The 22,843-nt window shown below is 30.8% G+C and overlaps 2 protein-coding genes across 17 annotated transcripts in view; one reads left to right on the top strand and one right to left on the bottom strand.

The window, feature by feature from the left end:
• LOC130902116 (centrosomin) overlaps positions 1–8,845 on the top strand; it is a 101,540-nt gene extending 92,695 nt beyond the window's left edge. For 13 of the 15 annotated variants that reach the window (XM_057813959.1, XM_057813955.1, XM_057813961.1 and 10 more), the window contains 6 exons: positions 673–1,002; positions 1,107–1,325; positions 3,374–3,675; positions 3,802–4,113; positions 4,798–5,033; positions 8,255–8,845. In XM_057813959.1, coding sequence (XP_057669942.1) covers positions 673–1,002; positions 1,107–1,325; positions 3,374–3,675; positions 3,802–4,113; positions 4,798–5,033; positions 8,255–8,499 — 1,644 coding nt within the window. In that variant the 3' untranslated portion in view covers positions 8,500–8,845. Of the gene's footprint in view, positions 1–672; positions 1,003–1,106; positions 1,326–3,373; positions 3,676–3,801; positions 4,114–4,797; positions 5,034–5,169; positions 8,040–8,254 lie in introns of those variants that run through there. The other 2 variants (XM_057813963.1, XM_057813962.1) reach the window with 1 other exon arrangement.
• On the bottom strand, positions 8,766–20,824 carry LOC130902119 (conserved oligomeric Golgi complex subunit 4). Of its 2 annotated transcripts, XM_057813973.1 has the most exons (12): positions 20,577–20,824; positions 20,327–20,524; positions 19,953–20,275; positions 18,156–18,627; positions 15,776–16,023; positions 14,916–15,138; positions 13,026–13,134; positions 11,927–12,084; positions 11,450–11,635; positions 11,172–11,392; positions 10,026–10,107; positions 8,766–9,968 (listed from the first exon to the last, which is right to left on the bottom strand). In XM_057813973.1, the coding sequence occupies exons 1-11, from the start codon at positions 20,646–20,648 to the stop codon at positions 10,065–10,067; spliced, it is 2,253 nt and encodes a 750-aa protein (XP_057669956.1). In that variant the 5' UTR covers positions 20,649–20,824; the 3' UTR covers positions 8,766–9,968; positions 10,026–10,064. The 2 variants fall into 2 exon arrangements, with proteins under 2 accessions (XP_057669956.1, XP_057669955.1); XM_057813972.1 differs by having other exon boundaries at positions 8,766–10,107; positions 20,577–20,771.
• Positions 20,825–22,843: the final 2,019 nt, after the last annotated feature.

The raw sequence follows: 22,843 nt of genomic DNA, 5'->3' as shown, positions 1-22,843 counted from the left end.
ATCTTTTCTTCCTTATTTTTACCATTATTTGCTCTAGTTTATGAAATTGCATTGATTTTTACAATATTATGTTCTACCAATACTTTAAATTTTTTAATAAGGTCACAAGTGACAGCATTAAGTGGATTAACCTGTATTAACTGTTGATGTGTATACTTTGTGCTACAGCTAAGTGTGAATACTCATTTTTTCTAATAAACTTTAATGTTCATTTGCCTAATTACATAAATAATTATTGATACGGTTGAAGTTTTGGTTCAAAAACTAATCTTTTCTGTCAACTTTTTTTAAATTTATGTCTTATTCCATATGATTTAATAATAACTGCATAAACTTGAAGACATTTTCATCATTTCTTGATCTTCCAAATAAGTTCAAAGTGGTTTTTCATGCCAGATAATTTTTCTTGTTATACCAAATTTCATAATTGGCACATCATATATTTTCAGTTTTCAGACTTTAATATAGCAACTGCGATATTAAAATTTGTAGTTTCAGGACAGAATAATCCTTTTTACAATACAATGACATAAGAATATAAGAAAATAATTTATCATTACTTCAAGTTGCTAAATATATCACTGAAATGATTTACATCATTTGCAGTACACTTCATTTTATCATACTTATCTAACAATATTCATAGCTAGTGTTTCCTTTGATTTTGCTTAGATTATTGAACTTCATCAACAAATGAATGAATTACAAATGGAATGTGAACAAAAAACTCAACAACTGAGATCAACTGTAGCCAAGGAATTGTACGAACAAGTAAAAACTAACTTGTTGCAAACAGAAGAGAAACTTCTCAATGTCGAAACTTTGAAATCAGAAGCGGAAAATCAAGTTGTTGCTCTTAAAATTCAACTGGAAGATTTGATGAAAACCAAGGAAGAGTTAATGCGTAGTATTGTGAATAAAGATAAAGAAGTACAAAATTTGATAAACTCTCTAGAAGTTGAGAACACTGAGAAGTTGAATTTGACTGAAGAACTTAACAGGGTAAGAATTTCTCTTTGCTACATATGTTTTATCATCAAAATTAGAATTAAGTCAAGAAATGCAATTTGAAACCTCTTTTATATTAAAAGTATTCTCTTTTTAAGGTTATCCAAAAAGCAAAAGAGGATTTGGTGAACTATGAAAACAAAGAAAAGGATTTCAAAGAACTTGAAACACGAATGAAGAAGGTTGTTGAAGAATTTGCAGTAGATATAGAAGCTGAACATATTAGAAAATTAGAGGAAATTGAGCAGAAAGTGACTGACAAAATTGAACTTATCAAAGAAGAATATTCCAACAATTATGTACAGAGGATGAAAGAGGTAATTAAATGACTGTTGTCTCAAACTCCAAACTAGTATGCACTTTATTTACATTACAAAGCAAACTATTTAAAGTGGCATTCTTGACTTGGATGAAGTAGGAACATTTGTATCAGAAGTGGAATTGTGTTAATGAACAGTATTGAGAATGAGAATATGTTATTTAAGAGTAATTTGACGCAACTAGGAAGAAGTTTAAAATTTAGCAATAGAAGTTAGTGTTTGAAATCAAATCCAATAAGGCCCTTCTATAATTTTTTGAATCTCCTCTCTAGACATATAGCTTTGTTCTAAACACACTGTTTACCCTACCACTACACCAAAACTCTCAAAATTACACTGACGCGCATTTCGACAACGAAGTTATCATCTTCAAAGACTGACAGTTTACTTTCAGTCTATGACTTGGATATTGAAACGCGCGTCAGTGTAATTATGTTATGTTTGACATCGCCATGTGACATACCGTGAAATTGAGGCATACTTGGCCATTAGTTTCACTCGCATATCCTCAATATTGCATGAGCATTTGGCTGTTAACAAGATTAGTTCGCGTTGTATACCACGTTATTTGACAATCGCTAAAAAAAACTCGTTTTATAAGGCGAGCCAAATACAACAAAAGTTGTAACAAATAAATTGAAAGGTCAATGGTCAACATTTTTCTACACCCGAAGAAGCAGTTGATGCATTCAAATCACATTCTTTGGAGGTACCTCAATCGGAATTGGTTCAAACACATGCAAGCCATATCCAATCATGAATATTTGTCTATCTCAAAACTAAAGTAGCAATTCTTGTATAAACAGTGTGTAAAGTATGAATGTCACCAACAGGTCCAGAAATTTCAATTTAGTTATCACTTTTTGTTATAGAAAATAAGGTTTTTTATGATATTTTATTGTTTGTCATTCATTTGCACAATTTCACTTTTTATATCAATACTCTCGACTTTTTCAGACTAAGTAATAACATTTCTAAAAAGGTCACTTGAAGGTTCGATCCACAATGAAAATAAAAAAAAACAGAGCTATCTGTGAAATTTATTTCGTTAGTTTTGAGCAGAAATTTTATCTGGCAATATTAACAATTTTGGAAAATTATCTATTATATAGGAATAAAGGCTAAATCCCAAAATGTCAGTGTAAAATAAAACATCAAAATAATATGGAGATGTATGGCTCATTCGCTTTTGCTAATTAATTTTCAAATCAAAGCACAATAAGTTGAGATATTGTGATTCTAAAAAATATATGCAAAGGATGAAAAAATGCTTACTATTGCTTTAAAGTACAAAAATTTTTCCCCCAAGACAATGTCAGAGGAAGTTTTGTACTATGATTTTTTATAAAACAACTCATTATTTACAAAAATAATCAACTATTTTACTTTCAAAATTTAGAAATATTTTTAATTGTAGAATTATTTCTTTGTGCAATCAAATAGCCTCCAAATTATTTTATCTTTAGGTCTATTAAAAATAAAATGTGTATCGACATGGCTTTGGCAGAGCTACAGATATCAATAACTTAAGGGAAAAACTTTGTACTGGGAATTCAACAAAACAATTGAAATATTTGAAACTATGTTTAGTAGATTCAGATATTGTTTAGCTGTAAGAAATGGATTATTTCAGCCCTTATTACGATAAGATATTACTCACCTTTATTTTCATTTCCTAAATTAACCTTAGTTGATGTTTGAAAATTATTCATTGTTTATATATTCGAATGCCCTTTATTTTCAAGCCTATTTGGCTCCTAACATTATAGGATTATTTTGTCACAAATATCTCCTTGCTTTTGTTGTTATACTTATTAATATCAATACCAATGAAATTACAGAAAATAAGATACTCAAGGAGTAGAGTGGAAATCTAAAGGAAGAGTTAAAGTCATTGTAATTGTAATTTATATTGATTGGTTGAAATTAACTTTGTTTTAACAATATTCCTGTTTTGCAGAATATTTTTTATTGTCTCTAATCTATTAAATTTTATATGTTAATCAATCGATTAATATGAATATTATTATTAAAAATCTTTCAAGATTGAAGAGAACTATTCCAAAAACTTCATTAGAAAATCTGAAGCGGAACAAAAATTACTTGAAGTTGATAGACTTATAAGTGAGTTGGATGAACTGAAGGAAATGGTCGATTCCTATGAGCGCACATTAAAAATGTACCAAAGTAAAGAACAAGAAATTAGTAATAAGGTGGCAGAAGAACAAGAAAAGATTTCTAATCTAAGAAAGGAATTAGATGCTACAACTTTACAATATTCAGAATCTGTATTGGAGAAAACCAAATTGGCGAACGAAAAGACTCGATTGGAGCAAGAACTTGAAAGGTATTAGTTATTTCATTATATGATTTTACTCATAGTGTTTCTATCAAATTATATAATCATAAACGAATTAACGGTTTATAATAATATGTCTTTGTTTAAATGATGATCAGTTTTGTTTGCTTGTAGGTATAACTTAAGAGATTCTGAACTTAAACAACAACTAGCGGAAATCCGAGCTGAATGCGATACCGTATCCCAAAACTACCAGTTACAAATTTCTACATTGCAAAAACAGAAGTCGGAGCTTCAAGTGAAAATCAGTGTGTTGGAATCAAACAATGCTGAATTACACAACAGGTTCGTTAGAGCACAGGCTCATCGCGTCGAACTTTCATCTACAATGCCAAATTTGAGTACCACAAACCACAATATTGGCTTCCAAAGACAGTTTTCTCAGCCTAGTTACAGTTCAGAGGATAACTTAGAAGAATGTAGCAGGTATGTAAGTGAAATGTTTACATATACAGAGTGTTTCTAAATTCATGCGACAAAATTCAAAATTCTGGTAATTGCTCGTATGAAATTAAAATGGGTCTTTCCTATAACCAAATTTACTCAACCCACCCTTTTCCGATATATCACTCTTAAAAGGTGGTGCACTTGCAAAGGACTAATTACGGTATTTTTTTAATATTTCTGTTACATTATACGGGGGTGAGATTAGCAACACTTACCTTACTTACTACTTACCTTATTATATTAAAAGAAATATACCCGTAGTTAGTGCTTTGCGAGTGCACGAAAATTACAGAATTTCAGGTTTCTAGCATTTCTGAAATTTTACAAAAAAAATAAACTCAATTTCAGTCCCCAACTTTTAAGGGTGATATATCGGAAAAGGGTGGATTGAGTAAATTTGGTTATAGGAAAGACCCATTTTAATTTCATACGAGCAATTTTGAATTGTGTCGCATGAATTAAACACCCTGTGTATATATATATATATATATATATATATATATATATATATATATATATATATATATATATATATATATATATATATATATATATATATATATATATATATATACAGCACCTTGCATTTTATAAATTAATAATTGCGATAAAATTGATTGGTCTTTATTATAATCGTTTGATTTGTGTTAATATTTGTTTAAGGTACAATCTAAATACCTCGTTAGCAAGAAATAGACAACATCCAGACGTTGATAGACAAGAAGCTAACGCATCTCCTGATTTGGGGATCGAAAGTGACCAAGGACGATTTTCAAGTTTGGAAATGCATCACAATAATACTAATATTGTTAGACCTTTATTACAGACTATAGAGTTGACTGAATCTATGAACAATTTACTTGATGGAGATGGGGATACCAACGAGAAGATTGATAGTGGTAAGGGTATATTTTCAACAAAAAAATTGCATAAAACTAGTTTTTGAAATTTTTGGGTGTTACATAAATAAACCTAAAATATCTCTATATCACGACACTACCAAGTTTTATAAGTAATAAAAGAAGTTATTTTCAGCGAGAACCTGATAACATACTATTGTTATCTGTGATTGAGAAGTTGAAATTTGGAAACATTTATATAAATTGGAGATCTATGAATTCTGATCAATTAAAAATTAAACGGTACACTTAAATTGTAACTAATAACGCTTTATCAGCTTGTCAACTGCGACCAAGCAAGCTGTAAATAATTGCTATGTATTTTTTAATCTTATCAGAAAGTATGTATCGTTAAAACTGATTAATTAGTTAACTGAACTTTCACGTTTCATAGATGTTTCAAAGAATTACACTTTAGTCATTATTTATAAACATTTTGATAAAAAACTACCCCCTTCATAAATAACTTCGATTATGGTATATCCAAAATCTCATATAAAATAATAAATTTAGATCAAGAGGACTTTCATAAATAGTCCGGTCAATTTAGACATAAAAATAATGGTCAAAAATTCCCGGAAATCCAAATATTGGTGGAGAGCTGGGGTTTACCATTATAAATTTAAGTTTGAAAAACCCCCATCGATCCTATGTGTGCTACAAAATTTATTCGGGGTCAAAGGTCAAAATTTTAGTTTGAACTTCTCAACATTATTTTTTGCAATTGCAAAAAAAGATCAATGATATACATTTGCACAATTTATGAACATCCAGTAAGAGAAAGAAGAAGAAATCGAAGAAGATATGACTGTTGAAGTAGACTTTCAAGAATATGAATCTATTAAAATATCTAAAGAAATCAAAACAATAATCGATAGCAATATCAATAATAAGGTAATATCTAGAACTTGACGTGTATTGTTACCTTAAATTATCCTAAAATTGTCATGACAGTTAGTGGAGTAGGCCTACAGGGGATACCACGGTAAAAAAACGCTCCGAGTACAGTACCTCACTGGTGACATGGAAATTTGTGCATATCATGTGTAATGTGACTCTTACAATCGCGATATCTCAGGAATGGTAACTCTTGAAAACCAGTTTTTTTTTGATAAAACTTACCGTTTTCAAGAAAAATAAAAGAAACCTCAAATTTTGGCCTTTACCCCGAATAACTTTTGTAGCATACACAGGATCGATGGGGATTTTTACAACTTTATTTGTAATGGTAAACCCCAGCTCTCTAATATTTGCCTTTCTGAGAATTTTTGTTATTATTAATGTCTACATTGACCAGACTAAAAACTACTAAGCTGACTAACATGATGCCCAGTAGTTAGGAAGAATTTGTTTTTCCCTTTTTACTATCTGATCTAATGTTGCATTTATTGATTTGAATTTGAAGGCTTAGTCAAACCTTTAAGGTCGAGAGGTGTAACCTAATGTCTCTGGATGGAGTCCCCAGGGAGTATTATTATACCTCAGTTAAAGTATATAGAATTTATACTAGGATGAGGTGAATGATAAATATTTATTTGGGCACCATTACAATAAAACAGTTGTAAAGCTGGAAACAATTGAGACTCAATATTGATCATTTAAAATTATTTACTACCATGATCTTCCAAATTAATTAGATGCCAGAGTCATGTCAGAGATGGTCTTGCGTTAGTTAACTGCGATTTAACCGTGACTTAGCAACTGCTAAGCAGTGAATATAAATAACTATCACTATAGTGAATTTCAACATATAAAATTATATGGATATCTCTTTGGAGGTACTAGATTTCGTTATTTCTAGGCTAAAACTGAAGTGAGGAATTGACAAATAATTTTTTATCTTTGCTAGTAACTATACGAGAGAATTGACCACCAAGCAACAACAATTCATAAAATATTACAGGCCAATTGGTGTATTAAAACTGAATTTTAATTTATTTTATTTTTATTAATAGTTGCAATTATTCATATGAGATGTGAGAGCCAAATATCCATCAACTAGTTAGGGTTTATAAATGCTTATTATACGAGGGATGCATTATTCTCAATACAGCTCCTGATACAAAGATACAGTATACATGTTTAATAGACTATGAAAGGGCATTTGATCAAATAAAGCATCGAAAAATGATGAGATACTTGAAGGAATGTGAATTAACTGAGTACCCGAAAATAATTGGAACCCTTTACTGGAACCAATCTACATACCTTACAATCGAATAAGATAATATATAAAAAGTGAAAATAATGAGAGTAAACAGCCAAGGCTGCATATTATCTATAGCTATATCTATATTTATCAATCAAGTACCAATAGAAAGATTCAGGATTGGACTAAAAACCAGGAAATAAAGGCACAAATCAAGAAGGCAAGATCCACCTTTAATCAGATGAGTGCCTTCTTCAAGAGTCACAATATCTTTCTTGAAATAAAAATGCTAGTTGGTACGTTTTCTCTGTTTTATGGGGTTCAGTCCTGGACCTTCGAATATATGAGCAAAAGATTAGAAGCATGTGGCTTTATAGATGAATATTATTTAAGACCACCCAGATAATAAATGAATAGATCCTCAGAAAAATACAAAAGAACGAAAAATATTGATAACCATAAAAACTCACAAACTACAGTAATTCGGCCACATAATGCGAAACAAGTCCAGATATGCAATGTTCCAAATCATTCTGCAATACAAAATATTTGAAAAAAGAGGTCCAGGAAGAAGTCCAAGAAAAAGTTATCAAAACCTTGAATCTATAAAATTGTTAGTACAATGTACTTTAAATGTAAATATGACATAGCTATAATAGATCATTAATGCCATGCTTTAAGCATAGTTTAAATCACCTCTCTTAATTTCATTTGGCAGACCGAAGCACTAACTATAATTTGATTAAAGATTTTCAGAAAAACATTTTTGTTATTTACTTTTTATTTTACAACTGTATGTGCTTTTATTAAAATTGTCCGTTTTGAAATTTTCTCTTCCTCAGAGTAGTATTGCAGTCGTTAACTTGATGTAAAGGATTGATATTCTCAAATTTACGCATTGTAACAGATTTTTTCTATTTACATTTTCAAATATTAAAAAATTATATTGATGTAAAGTTTCTTGAAATGAGATATGCTGTTCCGATGTTTCCAAAAGTTCATTAGTTATTCGGTTTTGCCAATAAAAAATTAATAGAATTCGAGTTAGTAAATACTTGTATTATGATTTTAGGGGAAAAACAACATTGCTGTCAGAATACACAAGAGTTAAGAAATGAAAACCATGAACTTAAACGAAAACTGCTTGGAATGCGTCGTGCTTTAGAAGAAACTGCCCAACAACTCACAATTGCCAATCAGCGTAAGAGACAAGTAGAAAAGACTATTTGTAAACAAATTCACAAAACGAGCCAAGTTCTTCGACAGGCTAAGGCCAATCTTGATTCTGGTTCAGAAAGTGATGCATTCAAGATGTAATTATACAAAAACTTAATTTTACATTTGTTTTTATCTATTTTTAATTTATTTCTAAATATGAATATGTACAATGAATATCCTGCTGTCTGTACATTATTTGTATCATATAAATATGATAGAAATCTGTTTTACAAAATCCTGGGAATGTGATAGTTCCCGAAATTTGTGTGCCAATTTTTATGCTTATTTTAATGGGGTATGGTATGTTTAGTATAAAAGGCAGAGCGTTTGCGTAAAATGTTAGTAGTTTAATGAAATCAACAGTATTTTGTGATAACATGTATATTTTTGTAAACTATGTATATATTTGAATATGTAGAATAAATCTTTTTGATTTTTTATAAAATGATTTTCTTTTATTCATTTGTTGACTTGATACATAACAAATTGAAACCGCTGTCGAAAGATTAAAACGAAACATGTTCGTGCTTTAGACAGTTTTGTATGTTTCACGATAACATTGATAAGACGTGCTGGTCGAATAGACACGTTTTATAATGATTAACCGATACAAGTTCACGCTTCAAGAGCTTTTATGTTACGTCGTATATGCGTACGAACGCGATTACGAAACTATGTTAACCGAATTTCAACAATTTGCGAACTTGCCGCTACCAAATTGTTCAACAGTGTGGAAAACCTACCAGAAGTTCTTAAAAAAGATCTCCGTTGCCGACGCGCCGCGTTCTGGATGGCCGGTATTGCTAACAATTAACGAAAATAAGGAAACAGTTGTGCTGGCGTTAGTTAAGCAGCCGAACCAATCTGCAGTGCGGCTATCAGGAGAACTTCATATATTCGATCGTTCTTTACGATGAATGCTAAAACGCAGACACTATCGAGTTAATCTTCCTCTTCTCCTCCACGCAATTCACGAGGGCGATTTCAATCGCAGATTGGAATTTTGCAAGACGTGGTACCTCTGATGCAGTCAGGATGATCCCCAGTTCTAGCATTCTATTTTGTGGTTGGACGAAGAAACCTTCCAACTGAACGGTATGGTCAATCGACATAACTGCGTGTACTTTTAACGACCAGAATTCTCACGTCTTATTGAAGAAAAATGAAACCTGCTTGGGGTGGGTGTGTGTGCAGGTATCCATGCGTCTCGTATGTCCAAAATTCTTTTAGGTTCAGGTGACGAGAAATATATGTTTTACTTTTCGAATTTTACAAACAAAAAGAAATTATGACAGTATAAATACAGATTACAGACTGAGGGATAAATGTTAATGTTCGAGTATTTATCAAGTGTACTGCGATCGAACTAACGTTTCCAGTGGTTCCGGGAAATCAAAACAAAAGTGGATACTTGGATTAGCTACAATTTTCCATATAAAGTTGATAACGGAAGTGTAAACATTTATACTGTGTGCTCATTCTTCTGCTTTTACCAGGGAATCTGTACTTTCAAATGGAAGCTATGCCCTCATCAGATCGCCTGGATAGCAAATAACGCGACTGAGGTACTGAAAGAACGGAAGTGTATTATTTATGAACAGTGCCAATATAATTATGCTACTTACAAAGAAGCTTACAATATATTAAATTAAATAATAAACGATTTATAATTTGAGTCTTCTTATATCTTCATATTTAAAATCGGACCTGTAAATAAAAATACAAAAGTTACTATAGTTTCAGTGTTGTTGAGGGATTCTTACAATCATAACATTTTAATGTATGTACTCAAAAGCAGGCTGGTAATATGGAGATTTGGTTTGAAACGTTAATGGTGAAATTGTTGTTATCTTAAATTTAATAAAAGTTATTTTTCTAATTAAGTCAAAAACAGCTTTTTTTTCTAAATTTGTCTGAAGAACTTTGACATCTAGTGTAGTTGAACTGTAAGTGTTGAGTGATACTCAAATGAAACCCAGAAAATTTTTCATTATTTTCCACTTTTCTGCTAAAACAATGTGTATTGCTGTATATCTGTATATATATATATATATATATATATATATATATATATATATATATAATTTTCAAAAATCCCCATGTACATGAACTGCTTCACCTTGTGGCACAGATTTGAAAAATATAATTTAACAGGTTCAAACATAACACAGATAGAGAAATAAAAGCAAAGAAAAATGAAGAAATAGAGAAAGAGCTGGAGAAGGAAACTATAGTGAGATATATAAAAGCACAAAGACTCAATATGGGCTAGGCATATAATGAGAAGAGAATCAACTGAAACGATCAAAAGAATAACGCTATGGACCCATTGTGGTCAAGGAGAAGAGGCAAGCAGAGAAAGACTTAGAGAAACTAAATAGAGGAGGACATAAGAGCACTCAATGAGAATTGGAGGGCAAAATGCTGGAACCGAAAAGAATGGAAAAAAATTAAAAAAGCAGCGAAAACAAATGATAAACTATAAAGAAAACAAAAATAGAAAACGAGGAGTAATCGGTAGCCATAATCCAAAGGAATGAAAGGCTTGATGATAAATATCACGATGAAGGCGTTTGTCATGATTTTTTTCATATTTTACTCTTCAGTTTCAGCAATAATATCTCGTGTGTACCTATTTTCAAAACTCAATAAATTACTAACGTCGAATGAGGCAATGAATGATAATTTTTTAAAAATCTACGATTGCTCCAATCTCAACGAGACTGCACTATGTCCCACCTTCAAACCAAATAGAAATAATTTACTCATACCTCAAAGCCATGACAGTTCTTAGTTCTGAAGGTGTCAACCTCCAAGTTAAAGCACTGTCGTGGTTTCCCCAATAATCATATATTTCATGAACTTGTTCTAGATTGAGAACCGTCGCTATTTGAGTTAATCTAGCGAATTTATCCCTAACTGACCAAGATGTTGCTGCTGTTATGTACCCAGCTAGTGATCTTACTTCTTTATCCAGTACTAAGCCGCCCAGCTAAAAACAGAAGGTTGAGGAGAAACCGAAAAAAACTCGAAGAAACAGATTACTTACTCTATTAAAAGTACTTTTCATAATTACTTTCTCAAATCTCTGAGTTACTTCGGCTGTTAATACTTGCGTGAAAGAATCATAATTAGAATTCGTTAAAATGTCTTTGAAAAATGATAAAAGTGTTTCCAAATTCATGATTAGTGTTTGGATAAATGATTCTCCTGCCTCATACGCTGACAATTCATCCTACAAACATAATTTTTTTAAACAAAATAAAAATTATAGAAATATGTTTAGAATATTTTCTGTGCATTATGCTTGATTATTTCAAACATATAGTATGTCACTGCCCACTAAACTTTCCATTTCCAAATTATCTGAATTTCAAAGCACTCTCAGCTGTGTGATAAAGCCCTCGAATTTTAAAAGACAAAAATATACCTCATATTTTTAAAACGCAAAAAAAAACAAGAATAATTTATTATAAGATGTGTCTTTTCAAAGTAGTAATCGATATTGAAGCTACAGACAACTTACTTCAGTTAAATGATGGTTCACATTCAAGAATTGATCAACCCAAGGATTGATTCTGGGTTTAATTGCTGACGATCGTAATTGTTGAATGCCATAATCTATTATATCTTTCAAATTTGTAGTAACAGATGAAAGTCCAGATAAACAACTTTCCAATTTACCTTAAAATAAAAATAAATTCTATAGAACATGCACAATTCACAAAGTTTTAATTAAGAATTTATTAAACTGTAATCTAAAGGTTTATTGTCCCCCTCTATCAGAATTATTTTTGACTATTCCTTCCCTTCCAGTTCTGAGCTCTGATGGTCAGAAACATTTTTTGTGTATGATTGTAATGAAGAGTTATGCTAGAAATAGAAAGAAAAAATAACACTTGTCAGTTTCTTCAATACCTAATTACATTAGGTGATTCATAAAGTGACAGTGACCAGGAGGTGTAGCTTGACTTTTCTGATTCCAACAGTAACAAAGTTTGATTCATTGATTTAACCAAAAATGGTATTAGAGCGCTTTTCTTTCCGTTTCCTCAATCCAACCACGGGACAATAAAAGATGGTTGTATCCTTTTTCTTCTTCTTCGCTTCCTTTGATTTCTGTTTGAGCAGACACTCATAGGAAAGCTAAACTGTTATTTTCGCTTATTTCTTTATTTCATAAGCTGTGTGATATGTGACAATTTCTTGATAAATCCACTTGTCTGTCACACTATTATCATCTATCATCAAGAACAAGATTCCAATTAATCTAATCATAGTTGAATGAATGTTTAAACCATATTTTCGAAGCTGAAATTTCGGGACCTATAGGTAATTTTTAAGCTGTACACACTGTTTACTACCACTATAACAACACACAATTACATTGTATAACACACTTTTCGAAAAACAAATTATCGTCTTCAGAGACCAAACTCTTGCCAGTATGAAATTTTTATTAGGCTGTTGAAGTGAAAGAATATAACGAAAAAATAGGTAAGGAAAACATGGATCAATGAAATGAGTGAGGCAGCAGCAGAATAGAGAAGTGAGATAATTTATAATGAATTTCGGAGAGCTAAAAATTCCAAAAATATAAAAGTTTCGTTCCATAAAAATCTCACCTCTTTCGTTGCTGTTCATTTTGGGTAAGGCCTGCTGTATTTCTTTCAACACATTATCACATAGGGCATCTACATATTCCGTACTACTATCTGCATTATTGAGAGCTACCTAAAAAGAATAAATGTAAAATAAGCTGATTTTAACATTCTTTTCACGGAAGTTTTAATGTCTAGCTTATTTACATGAACTTTATGTCAAATTACCATATTAAAACCTATCAATGCTGTTTTAAATATACTTTTCTCCTCGCCTTGAGCATTCTGAAAACCATATTTTATGAAGTTTAGTATTATTGTACATAATGAATGGCTAATTTTGAAATTTCCTGTCAAAAAGGAAAGTATGGTATGCGCTATTCCATATTCATCAGATTGTTTTTAAATAACTGTCGTCTTGTGTAACAAGTTAAAATAAGGATCGATCCTTGAGCTATTTTGGTATATCTTTCAAGTCAAATACATCAATAAAATTAGACTAAACAACTAAACTTTGTTAATTCTCACATCTCTTCTATACAGTACAATAATCGAAATTATTACAGAAAATTACAAGACGGATAGCGAAAAGAATGAAAACACCTTTACAACTACAATTAGAAATATAATTGGAAATATCAAGGAATTAATGGCTAATAATGATAACTTGATACTAATATTTCAAGCTTTAGGAATTTCTTAAACCTAAATGATGTTCATCTGGATCAAACTGTATAAAATTACACCAATATTACATTTATATGTTTCAATATCTGAATTAAACCTTCAGTCTCTAAAGACAACAACTTAGTTATAGAAGCCTGCGTCAGTAGAAATGTTGATGTAGGGATAATAAGTAAAGTATTCATCAATCAGTAGGCTATTCAAAGAACAATTTTTAATTACTTAATCTTATAAAAGGCGGTTAGTTAACCTGGCGGGCGGGGCGCAAAGTCTCTCAGATCCGACGTTCGGAAAGTCGGTCGAAAAGTTTCGTAAAATCGCTGTAACGGCCTAGCAGTTCGTCTACCTGTTTATCTGTAGCATTAGTACCTGCACATCAGTTTGTGGTTGTGTGTTTATTTGAGTTTTAGAATTATTTTAATCCATCGTTCCGGTTTAACATCTGTTCCGAGGCGCCCAGTCCGCAGGTTTAAAAAAACAATATTATCAATGGAAACCACTTGATAATATTGTGAGAAACCTGAAATATATTGATGTATACCATTTATTGAGGTTTCTTTTACATTTGTCCTGGTAACAGTTAAGAATCTCCTCTCTACCACTAGCAGTGTCTTTCAGGACTCAATCACTTCAAAAAGTTTTTTGCAGGTTCTTTTTTCTATTAGAAACTGACAAGTGAGGAGTATAAGACTCCAGTTTTTCTAATTCATTGTAAGTAGATATAAGATATAACCTCTTTTGGCCCAGTTGCTGGGGGCCACAGGTACAAATTATAAGCAAAAAGACTGAATTTTTTTATTAATATACAGCACTTTTACTTTTTTATTCTATAAGCATATTAAGTAAATTGTCTATAAGTCTCTAAAGTGAGTCAGGAACCAACCATCCATTCAATCTTCTCTTTGCTAGCGGCTGGTTGAATAGATTATTTATTAATTCATTGTTGTGGTCATTGGATCGAATTTTGTATCTCGTGTAATAGTTCTTTATGACATCTTTTATTAGTGGGATATTCAGATCGTTATGAATAACCAGGGGGCTCTCGTATTTGAAGGTTTACTGCAGCCCCTTAATTCTATTCCATACGACAAGATTGGTATGGATATACTTTTGTAGATGAGCAAGTTATTTTTGAGTCTTAGTTGAGACCCTTTGTTGAGTAGCCAGTGCATATTTTTTAGTTTAAAATCTAACTGTTTTCTCTTGTTGAAATGAGTTAAAAAAACTTACTAAAAATGCCATTCTAGATTGTTCAGTATCACCAGATTGTAATCTGCCCTGTTGTATAGAAGTTTGTAGAACATTGTAAGCTTGAGTAAGATCCAAATAACCAGAAGGATAGCCTTGTCTTAATCTATTTCTCAATATTTCTCCAAAATCGCTTTCTAGTACTCTGCAGGCATTGTTAATTATGACACATATACCATCTAGAGAACCTGTAGACACTGATCTCCTAAAAATGATAAATTGATAGAATTTTACGATTTTTTTATAATTAATGTTACAACGTATTGGAATTTTCTTGATTAAGAAGTTTTGTTTTTAATAATAAATAATAGAAATCAACCTGTATAATAATTTAGGCAGTATAAATGTTAAATCACATAACTTAGATTTAAAAAAAATTGTGGCTATAAGTTTACTAAAACTAAACTCAGTACTAGATCTACTGTAAATTCATCGAAACGACCAATTTTATAAGAACACTGAGGAGGGCGGATTTTAAACCAACTATTTTCAATAAAAATTTAAAATCCAGAAGTGTAGAAACAGTTTAGTTATTATTTGATTGTGAGAATATCTGATTTAACAAGTGATTTTTTTAATCTAATTAGATCATTCTCATTTACTGCCCTTACTACTGGTTTTTAGCTTATTATATTTTTCTTTTTTTGTTCATATATCGTTTATGAACTTTGAACTCAAATAAAATGCCTAAGTTAACTCCTGATTAAGAGAGATTTTAAATTTCAAAGATTATAGGGATTAAATTGGTACTAATTTAGTTTAGGAGTATCCAAAAATGAAGTCAAAATATAATCTTATCATATTCGAAGGTATTATATGGAATAAAAGTGAAGGGAACTTACCTAATACATTTCCTAATGATGAAAAATGTATCGTCTACCATACTAGAAGTTTGCTGTCCAGCTTCTATTATATCCATACTGACTGCTTTAGCTACAGACTCTTCCATGTAATACTGTTCTAATCTTAAGTAATGACTTAGAAGGTCGTGTTTACATTGATCCAAATCACTATTTTTTATAAGTTTTTCTAGCGATTGGAGAACTTCGTTTTTGTCATCTTGATTTGGGATTCCTACTTCTGCATCTGTCTGGAATTTTAGTGTGCAAAAATTACGAAAGATTTGATCATAAAATTTTGTTTTTCTACATTTTAGTCTACTTAAAATATTAATTTCACACTGGAAGTTATTTTGACATGAAAATTTCTATTACTTTCAACTTTTCACATTGTAGATCAAAATAAATATCAAATTAATATACTATTGTTTTCCAAACTTCTGCATGAACATTATTAAAAAATATTTTAGTGAGAACGTGTACTATGTTCAACTTTTTGCATTGTAAGCTAAATTTTAAATCAAAATAAATCACAAAATAATATTTTACCATTTCCAAATTTCTTTAGGAACATTAATGAAATTTTTTTCTATGTAAGGCTACTAAAACTAAGTAATTTGTATAAAAGTGATGAATTTTAAAGAGTTATGAAAGAAATTGGGCTTTATTGTTTCACTTTTTACATTTTAAGCTTAATTTTAGATCAAATTCTCAAATTAAAAGTTTATTATTTTCCGAACTTCTGCACGAACATTATTACAAATTATTTTTATGTAAGGCTACTAAAACTAAGTAATTTGTATAAAAGTTAATAATTTTGAAGAGTTGTGAAAGAAATTGGGCTTTATTATTCCAGATTAAATAAAATATCGGAGTACTAAGAAACAAAAAAGTTTCAATTGGGTATCAGAAAATAACTTATAAACAAAACCAAATCTACCAAGTTTGGAATTATATAAGGTTTTTAAACAAAAATCCCACAGAATGTGGAATATAACAATAATAAACAAGTTTTTAGGTGACAGTTAAGCAAACATTTTTCTGCAAATTGTCACTAGTGTGGAAAAATTCTTTTTCCAATTTTTTGCTTTAAAGTTGGATCGATTGAGAAAGTTGTATAAAAAAATGAACAAAGAAAATTTGTAATTTATCTAACAATGCAGTAATGCTTTTGGAAGCATTACGACAATATTGATAATTTCTTTATTATCATCGTCGAGTTCATCAAATATAAAGTACAAATTTTTAATCAAAGTTCTGATCCTTCTTTTCATGTTAAAGAAGAAGAAACTACCCCCTGATTGCCGGTAATGTTTAAACAGAAGTTTGTCGGTAAACGTCATCTATAAAAAGCGCAAAAAGGGTATCTGTGGTTTAAAGTGACGTTTGGGGTTTAAACTTCACTATAAAATTGGGCCTAAAGCAATGAAACTAGTCCACAATGGAATCTATTCGAGAGTACCAGCAGATTTATTCCGAATGCAGTATTCTCCTCTATTTCATAGTAAAAATTAAGACAGGAGTAGTCAATCTTAGCAATGATAAACCCAACAGAGCCTCAGCCAACACATCAAAATGCTACACCTCTAAATACATGACTCAATAAGTGTTAATTAGATATTCGGAGTTTAATTACAGAATAACCTACAGTAAAGTTCAACATCTTGCTCATTATTATGATAGCTTGGATCAAAGTCGGGAGGAAAAAATTGCTGGAATAGACTAGGTAAAGAGCTTTATGAATCGACAACCTACTCTTACATCAAGGAAACCAGAAAATAATAGTTTGTCAAGAGCTACTGCCTTTAACAAGCGAATGTTACTTGATTTTTTGACAACTATGAATGTACTCTCAATTCTAAATAGACAAAATTCATAATGTTGACAAAGCTGATGTAACAACAGTCGTCAAAAATCCAAATATTGTTTCCAAACTATGAGGTCGTCAAGTGGGACAGGTAGTCTCTGGCGGATGTGGCACTATGATTTCTATGTGTATGATTATTGATGCTATGAGAAATAAAGTTTCATCAGCTTTTGTATTTCCAAGATCTAAATATCATGACTGAATGTTGTTTGGTGCTTCACCTGGAAGTTTAGATTTGATTAACAATCCTAAAATTGGGTTGTTGATTCGTCCTCTTTTCTGGAGGTTCCAAAACACATTAAAAAATATACAAATTGTTCTGCAGATAACAAGATTATTGGAACAATCAAGAAAGCCTACCTAAGTTCAAAATTCTACCAATAAACAGCATTGGATTTTTTCTCAAATAGTTTACTCTTACTGTTCTAGCCAAACAAAATAAGGAATAAATGATGAACCTTTCAATTTGTACTATTTGCAAATAAAATTGTTCATATGTATATATGAATATCTTACAGTTACTTTTCTTTGAATAAATCGAATGTACAACTCAATCCTGAAATGCATTAGTGTGATCTCCCCAATCAGAATATCTAAATCCTTAGGATCTATCTTTTCTAATTTATTAAAACTTGAAGTGGAACTCATTCTTGACAAATCACTTATCAATTGGACTTTTTTCTGAATATTTCTGGTTTTTGTCCATTCAAGTAACACTCTTTTAGTTTGAATATCACATTCTCTTTGTAATATGGATATTGCGGACAGTAATCTACCAGGACCATAATAAGTTTCGATTAGAGGTTGATGGGTGTCTATGACTCTTGCTAAACCCTCATAAAGTAGAGTTAAGGTATCAGCATATATTACACCATGTCGCTTATCTGAAAGTGGTGTATTCATGGCAGACTTTAAATTCTTCTCAGCTGTTAAAGCTATCTTTGTTCTCAAGTAACTGCAAAATTCTTTAATACCCTCTTCATGTAGTCTAAAATAGAAAAAGGTCATCTATATGGGTCAGTTGAAAACAAATGTGACTGATGGACGACACACACATTTTACTTATTTAACATGCCCATGTCATTTAAATCAAAAACTTTTTTATGATGCCATTTTGCACGATGATTAAGTATGGAAGTAGATCTGAAAGGAATGCTGTTAGTTTTTTTTTAATTCTGGCAATGTTTAGATGCTATAAAAAGAGACAGAAGACCATGTTATTAGTAAGCTGTTGAGTGCATTACAGCAGTCTAGTAAAAGTATTCTCCTAAGTTTTGTTAGCTACATACAGCAGTCCACCATCTGCTTATTTATTTAAGAAAAACAGATACATCTAGAGGACTGATTAAACTCTGATTGAGTCCCAAATTTAAACATATGCTAGAGAATAGATAAAACCTTCATTTCTGCAAAAAGATAAGATACGAAAGATGAAAAAAATGTTGAAAGGTGCGAAACATGATAACTGTAATGTAGAAAATGTAATTGTATTGTATGTAATATGTAAATGTTATTATAGTAAGTACATCACAGTTGTAGTTAGAAAAGTAAGATATTCTGATTATGTAAAAGGTTACTGTGAAAGATGTTTGATGAAACCTATTTCTTTTCAGAAACTATTTTTGTCTGCAGTCTTAATTGTAATTGAGCTGAATTTAATTTAATATTATTTTAATAAAATATTATCTTCCGGTTTTACTAGAAGATACTGGAACAGAAAATATTCCAGGAGAATTTCGATGTGGAAGTACAGACAGATTTATCATCAGAAGACATATCTGATGCTTATACATGCTCATAACAGTACATTTTCCAAATTACCCTTTTTAGTGAAACTTTTGAAAATAATCAGAAGACATTTTTTGAAATTTTTATAGATTTACTGAGCTATTAATAGTAAATCATTCTCACACAGTTCATACAGACAAAAAATAATATATGTTGCTAGCATTTATAAAATTACATTTAAATCTGTATTTCCACAGTTTGGGATATAGATTTGGAGTATCAACATCAACAGTTTATTTATATTTGAAAAATGTTAATTCACAATAGTGCTTTACAATATAAAAATTTATTGATGTCACAACTTTTTTTAAGGAATCATATGTCAAAACAAAAAGAGAAGTCTTTAAAATAAATCTTGGGCAATTCAAGGCAACAGAAAGCACAATAACACTGAAAAAATAGCCAAATCTAGTAGTCACAATATCATTAAACATGTTGTTTGTCGTCCAGTGGCCATATTAGTGTTGTGTTGGTCATGGTTCTAGATTGCCCTATTCTTATAAAGAAAAAAAAGTTTATTCTTACCCTAATAACGGAAATATTTTAAAAAACCTCTCAATGGATATCAAATCTTCTGTGTTAACAGCTTCTGTGAATTTATGTGTTACAATGGCTCTCAATTGACTAGCAGCATCTTGTAAAGTTCTTACAGATTTCAACATATCTGTTACATTATCCATATCATTTGCCGTTCTTTTTAATAATGATTGATCCATAGATAGAAAACGATGTATGTGTGCAGCACCTTTTTCATAATCTGAATCTAGAATTGCTGCTTGTACTCCTTGAGAACATATTTCAAGATCTATTAGATCACTTACTCTAGCTTGGCATTCATCTACACGGCTCTAAAATTAATTATAATTAGAAAACTCCTATAGTATATTGGTTGAACTTACTCTGGCGCTATCTAAAGCTCTAATTTTACCACTTATTTTCTCTGAAGACTTCGATATGTCATTAACTGTGTTAACTAAATCTTGTGCTTCATGTTTAATTAATTTCAAAGTTGGAATCAATTTAGCAATACCTTTAATTTTATCTTCAAGGAAAGTTTTTTGGTTCAACATATTATTTAAGTCTTGAATGAGAACCTCCTATACAAAATCTAAAATTATTTCTTTCTCAAATGTTAAAATTGTTAATTACCTCTTCCTCTTCGAGTTTTTTGAGTTGAGCTTGATATTCCTTTTGTAGTTCCGCATATTTGGTTTCTGTCATTACTTTATTATTATGTATTATAGAACTAATAAGATTTATTTTTTCTTATTGACGTAGACGTATTCCAAAGTTAGTAGGTTATGTACAATTCTTCTTTATTCATCCTGTGGACTTATCTCTTATGGAAAAATTGCCGTATGGAACGAACCTTAATGTAGCTTACTCTTAATGCCTCTTTCTGTGTTAGCTCATGAGCCCTGTCAGTTATTTGATAGTCAAACATTTTCTTCCTTCGTAATCAAATTCTTCAAGACTTAAAAGTCTCAAAAATCAAAACCATTTTCTCTTTACTCGTTTAACCAGTTTAACCAGTTTAAGAATAATATATTGGATTGTGTGATGTATTGTAGAGACGGGGCTGGGTGTTTTAGTCACAACAATATGTCATTTGTCAGGGTGATGTCCTATCTACGTAGGTAGCACATGGTGAACTTACTTGTATTAGTAATAAATTCATTATTTAGTATATTTTTATCATTATTCAAGTGTAAAACATAACAGATTGCTGCATCTAAATTCATACTTGGACTTTGACACATTTTACTGATGGTGTGAACTCGGATTATGATGTCATACCAAATCACCAATGAAATGATGAACTCAAACGTCGATTTTTGATTCTTTAAGAACTGGCATTCGCTAATCTTCTCTCTCAAACTAGACAAAGCATTACATACTTGGTTTAGTTGGAACCTTAGTATTTTCAGCGAATCAACCCTACACTACTCTGCCTCGTTTCTGAAAGAGGCATGAGTGCCGCCGCCACTGTCTAAGTTTGGTGAAAAAAGAACGCTTGTGATATTGAAACAACATATGTTGCTGAAATTCTTTATTTCATATAGATATTCTTTACACTAGAATATCTAAAACTTATTCCTATATTTAAGTTGGAAGAAAAACACCAAGAAAACACTATAATTAAGTAATTTACAAAGTTTAGATCTGCATTTAAATCTTAATTAATTTGTTTGAATGTGAATATAATCAACAGTACATTATTCTTCTCTATTATTTACTTAGTTACAAATTTAACCAGAAAAAAATGTTAGAAATGAAGTTCTATATTTAATTAGGCAACACTTTTCACAATTTATAAAACTAGGTCCATTCGCTGGTCCCTAAAGTATGACTACAATTTCTTATCAACTCATTTTTATATATCTTGCCCTCTTAATTCGTAATGTTGCCCCTATAAAATAAATTGGATCCACAAAGGATGATATACTTTGACTGATTCTTATACATTCTCACTTTTAACTTATAATGTTGAACTCTTGGGATAAATTGAGTTTTTTTGGGATATTCTTAAACTGATTTCATTTATATAATATATAATAATTTATTGTTTTAAATTTGATAAATCTACGAGCTTCTAGTAGTAACAAAGTTGAATTATGGCTGAACTAAGAAGTAAGCTCAATAGATTGAAACAAATATTTAACACAAATTCAAAAAATCAACAAAGAGCAAAAAATAAAGAGAGAAGAAAAGAGGATGATCTTTTGAGGAAATCTAAAAACAAAGCTTACGAGATCCACATTAGAAATAATTATAAAAGAAAAAACCGTGATAGAAAGAGAAAAAGAGGATGGAATAATCAACTGAAAACAACAACTGTTGCAAAAAAAACTAGAGAAAAACACTGATTAATCAGGGTGAAGCAAAAGAAAATAAATATATAGTGGTGAAACTAAAAAGATGATGTGCCTAAGTATAGGAAAAGCACCCAGAACAACGATGAAATACGTAAAATAATGATCCGATCATTAGAATTTTTACAATCAGAATTTGACTTAAAAATGAAGGTGACAACCAAACTCTTCATACGCTCTAGATATCAGAGTATCATTAGATAAATTCAGGTGCACCAAAGGGTAATGCTCTGGCGCTGGTCTTGTATCTACTTTTCACAGCAGATATACCATCCACGTCTAGGACGCTGATAGCAACGTTTGCAGACGAAAATCTTCAAATCCTGGCTCAAAAAATGGATAAGACTGGTAAACACAAATAAATCCAACTAAATTATGTTTACCACAAAAAAAATCGGCGAAATATCAAGGCCTCTATCCACATTTTCTCGAAGTATGAAACATTAAGGAGCTCCAGAGCACCTGGGAGCGCATGGAATAGAAGACGAAGATCTCTGGCAATTAACGCCATCCCACATTCTAGACTTTTTTAAAAGAAGTGGG

Source organism: Diorhabda carinulata, chromosome X (assembly GCF_026250575.1).
Source record: "Diorhabda carinulata isolate Delta chromosome X, icDioCari1.1, whole genome shotgun sequence".
NCBI lineage: Eukaryota > Metazoa > Arthropoda > Insecta > Coleoptera > Chrysomelidae > Diorhabda > Diorhabda carinulata.
This window is presented reverse-complemented; position numbering and strand designations above follow the sequence as displayed.

Bases quoted from the DNA above. Each gene is read 5' to 3' on its own strand.
- LOC130902119 (XM_057813973.1), bottom strand. From the start codon at position 20,648: ATGACAGAAACCAAATATGCGGAACTACAAAAGGAATATCAAGCTCAA. The intron at 15,139-15,775 runs GTAAGTTCCCTT...TATCATTTTTAG, and splicing joins ATCATTAGGAAATGTATTAG to GAGATCAGTGTCTACAGGTT. The intron at 11,636-11,926 runs GTAAGTTGTCTG...TTATGTTTGTAG, and splicing joins TGAACCATCATTTAACTGAA to GATGAATTGTCAGCGTATGA.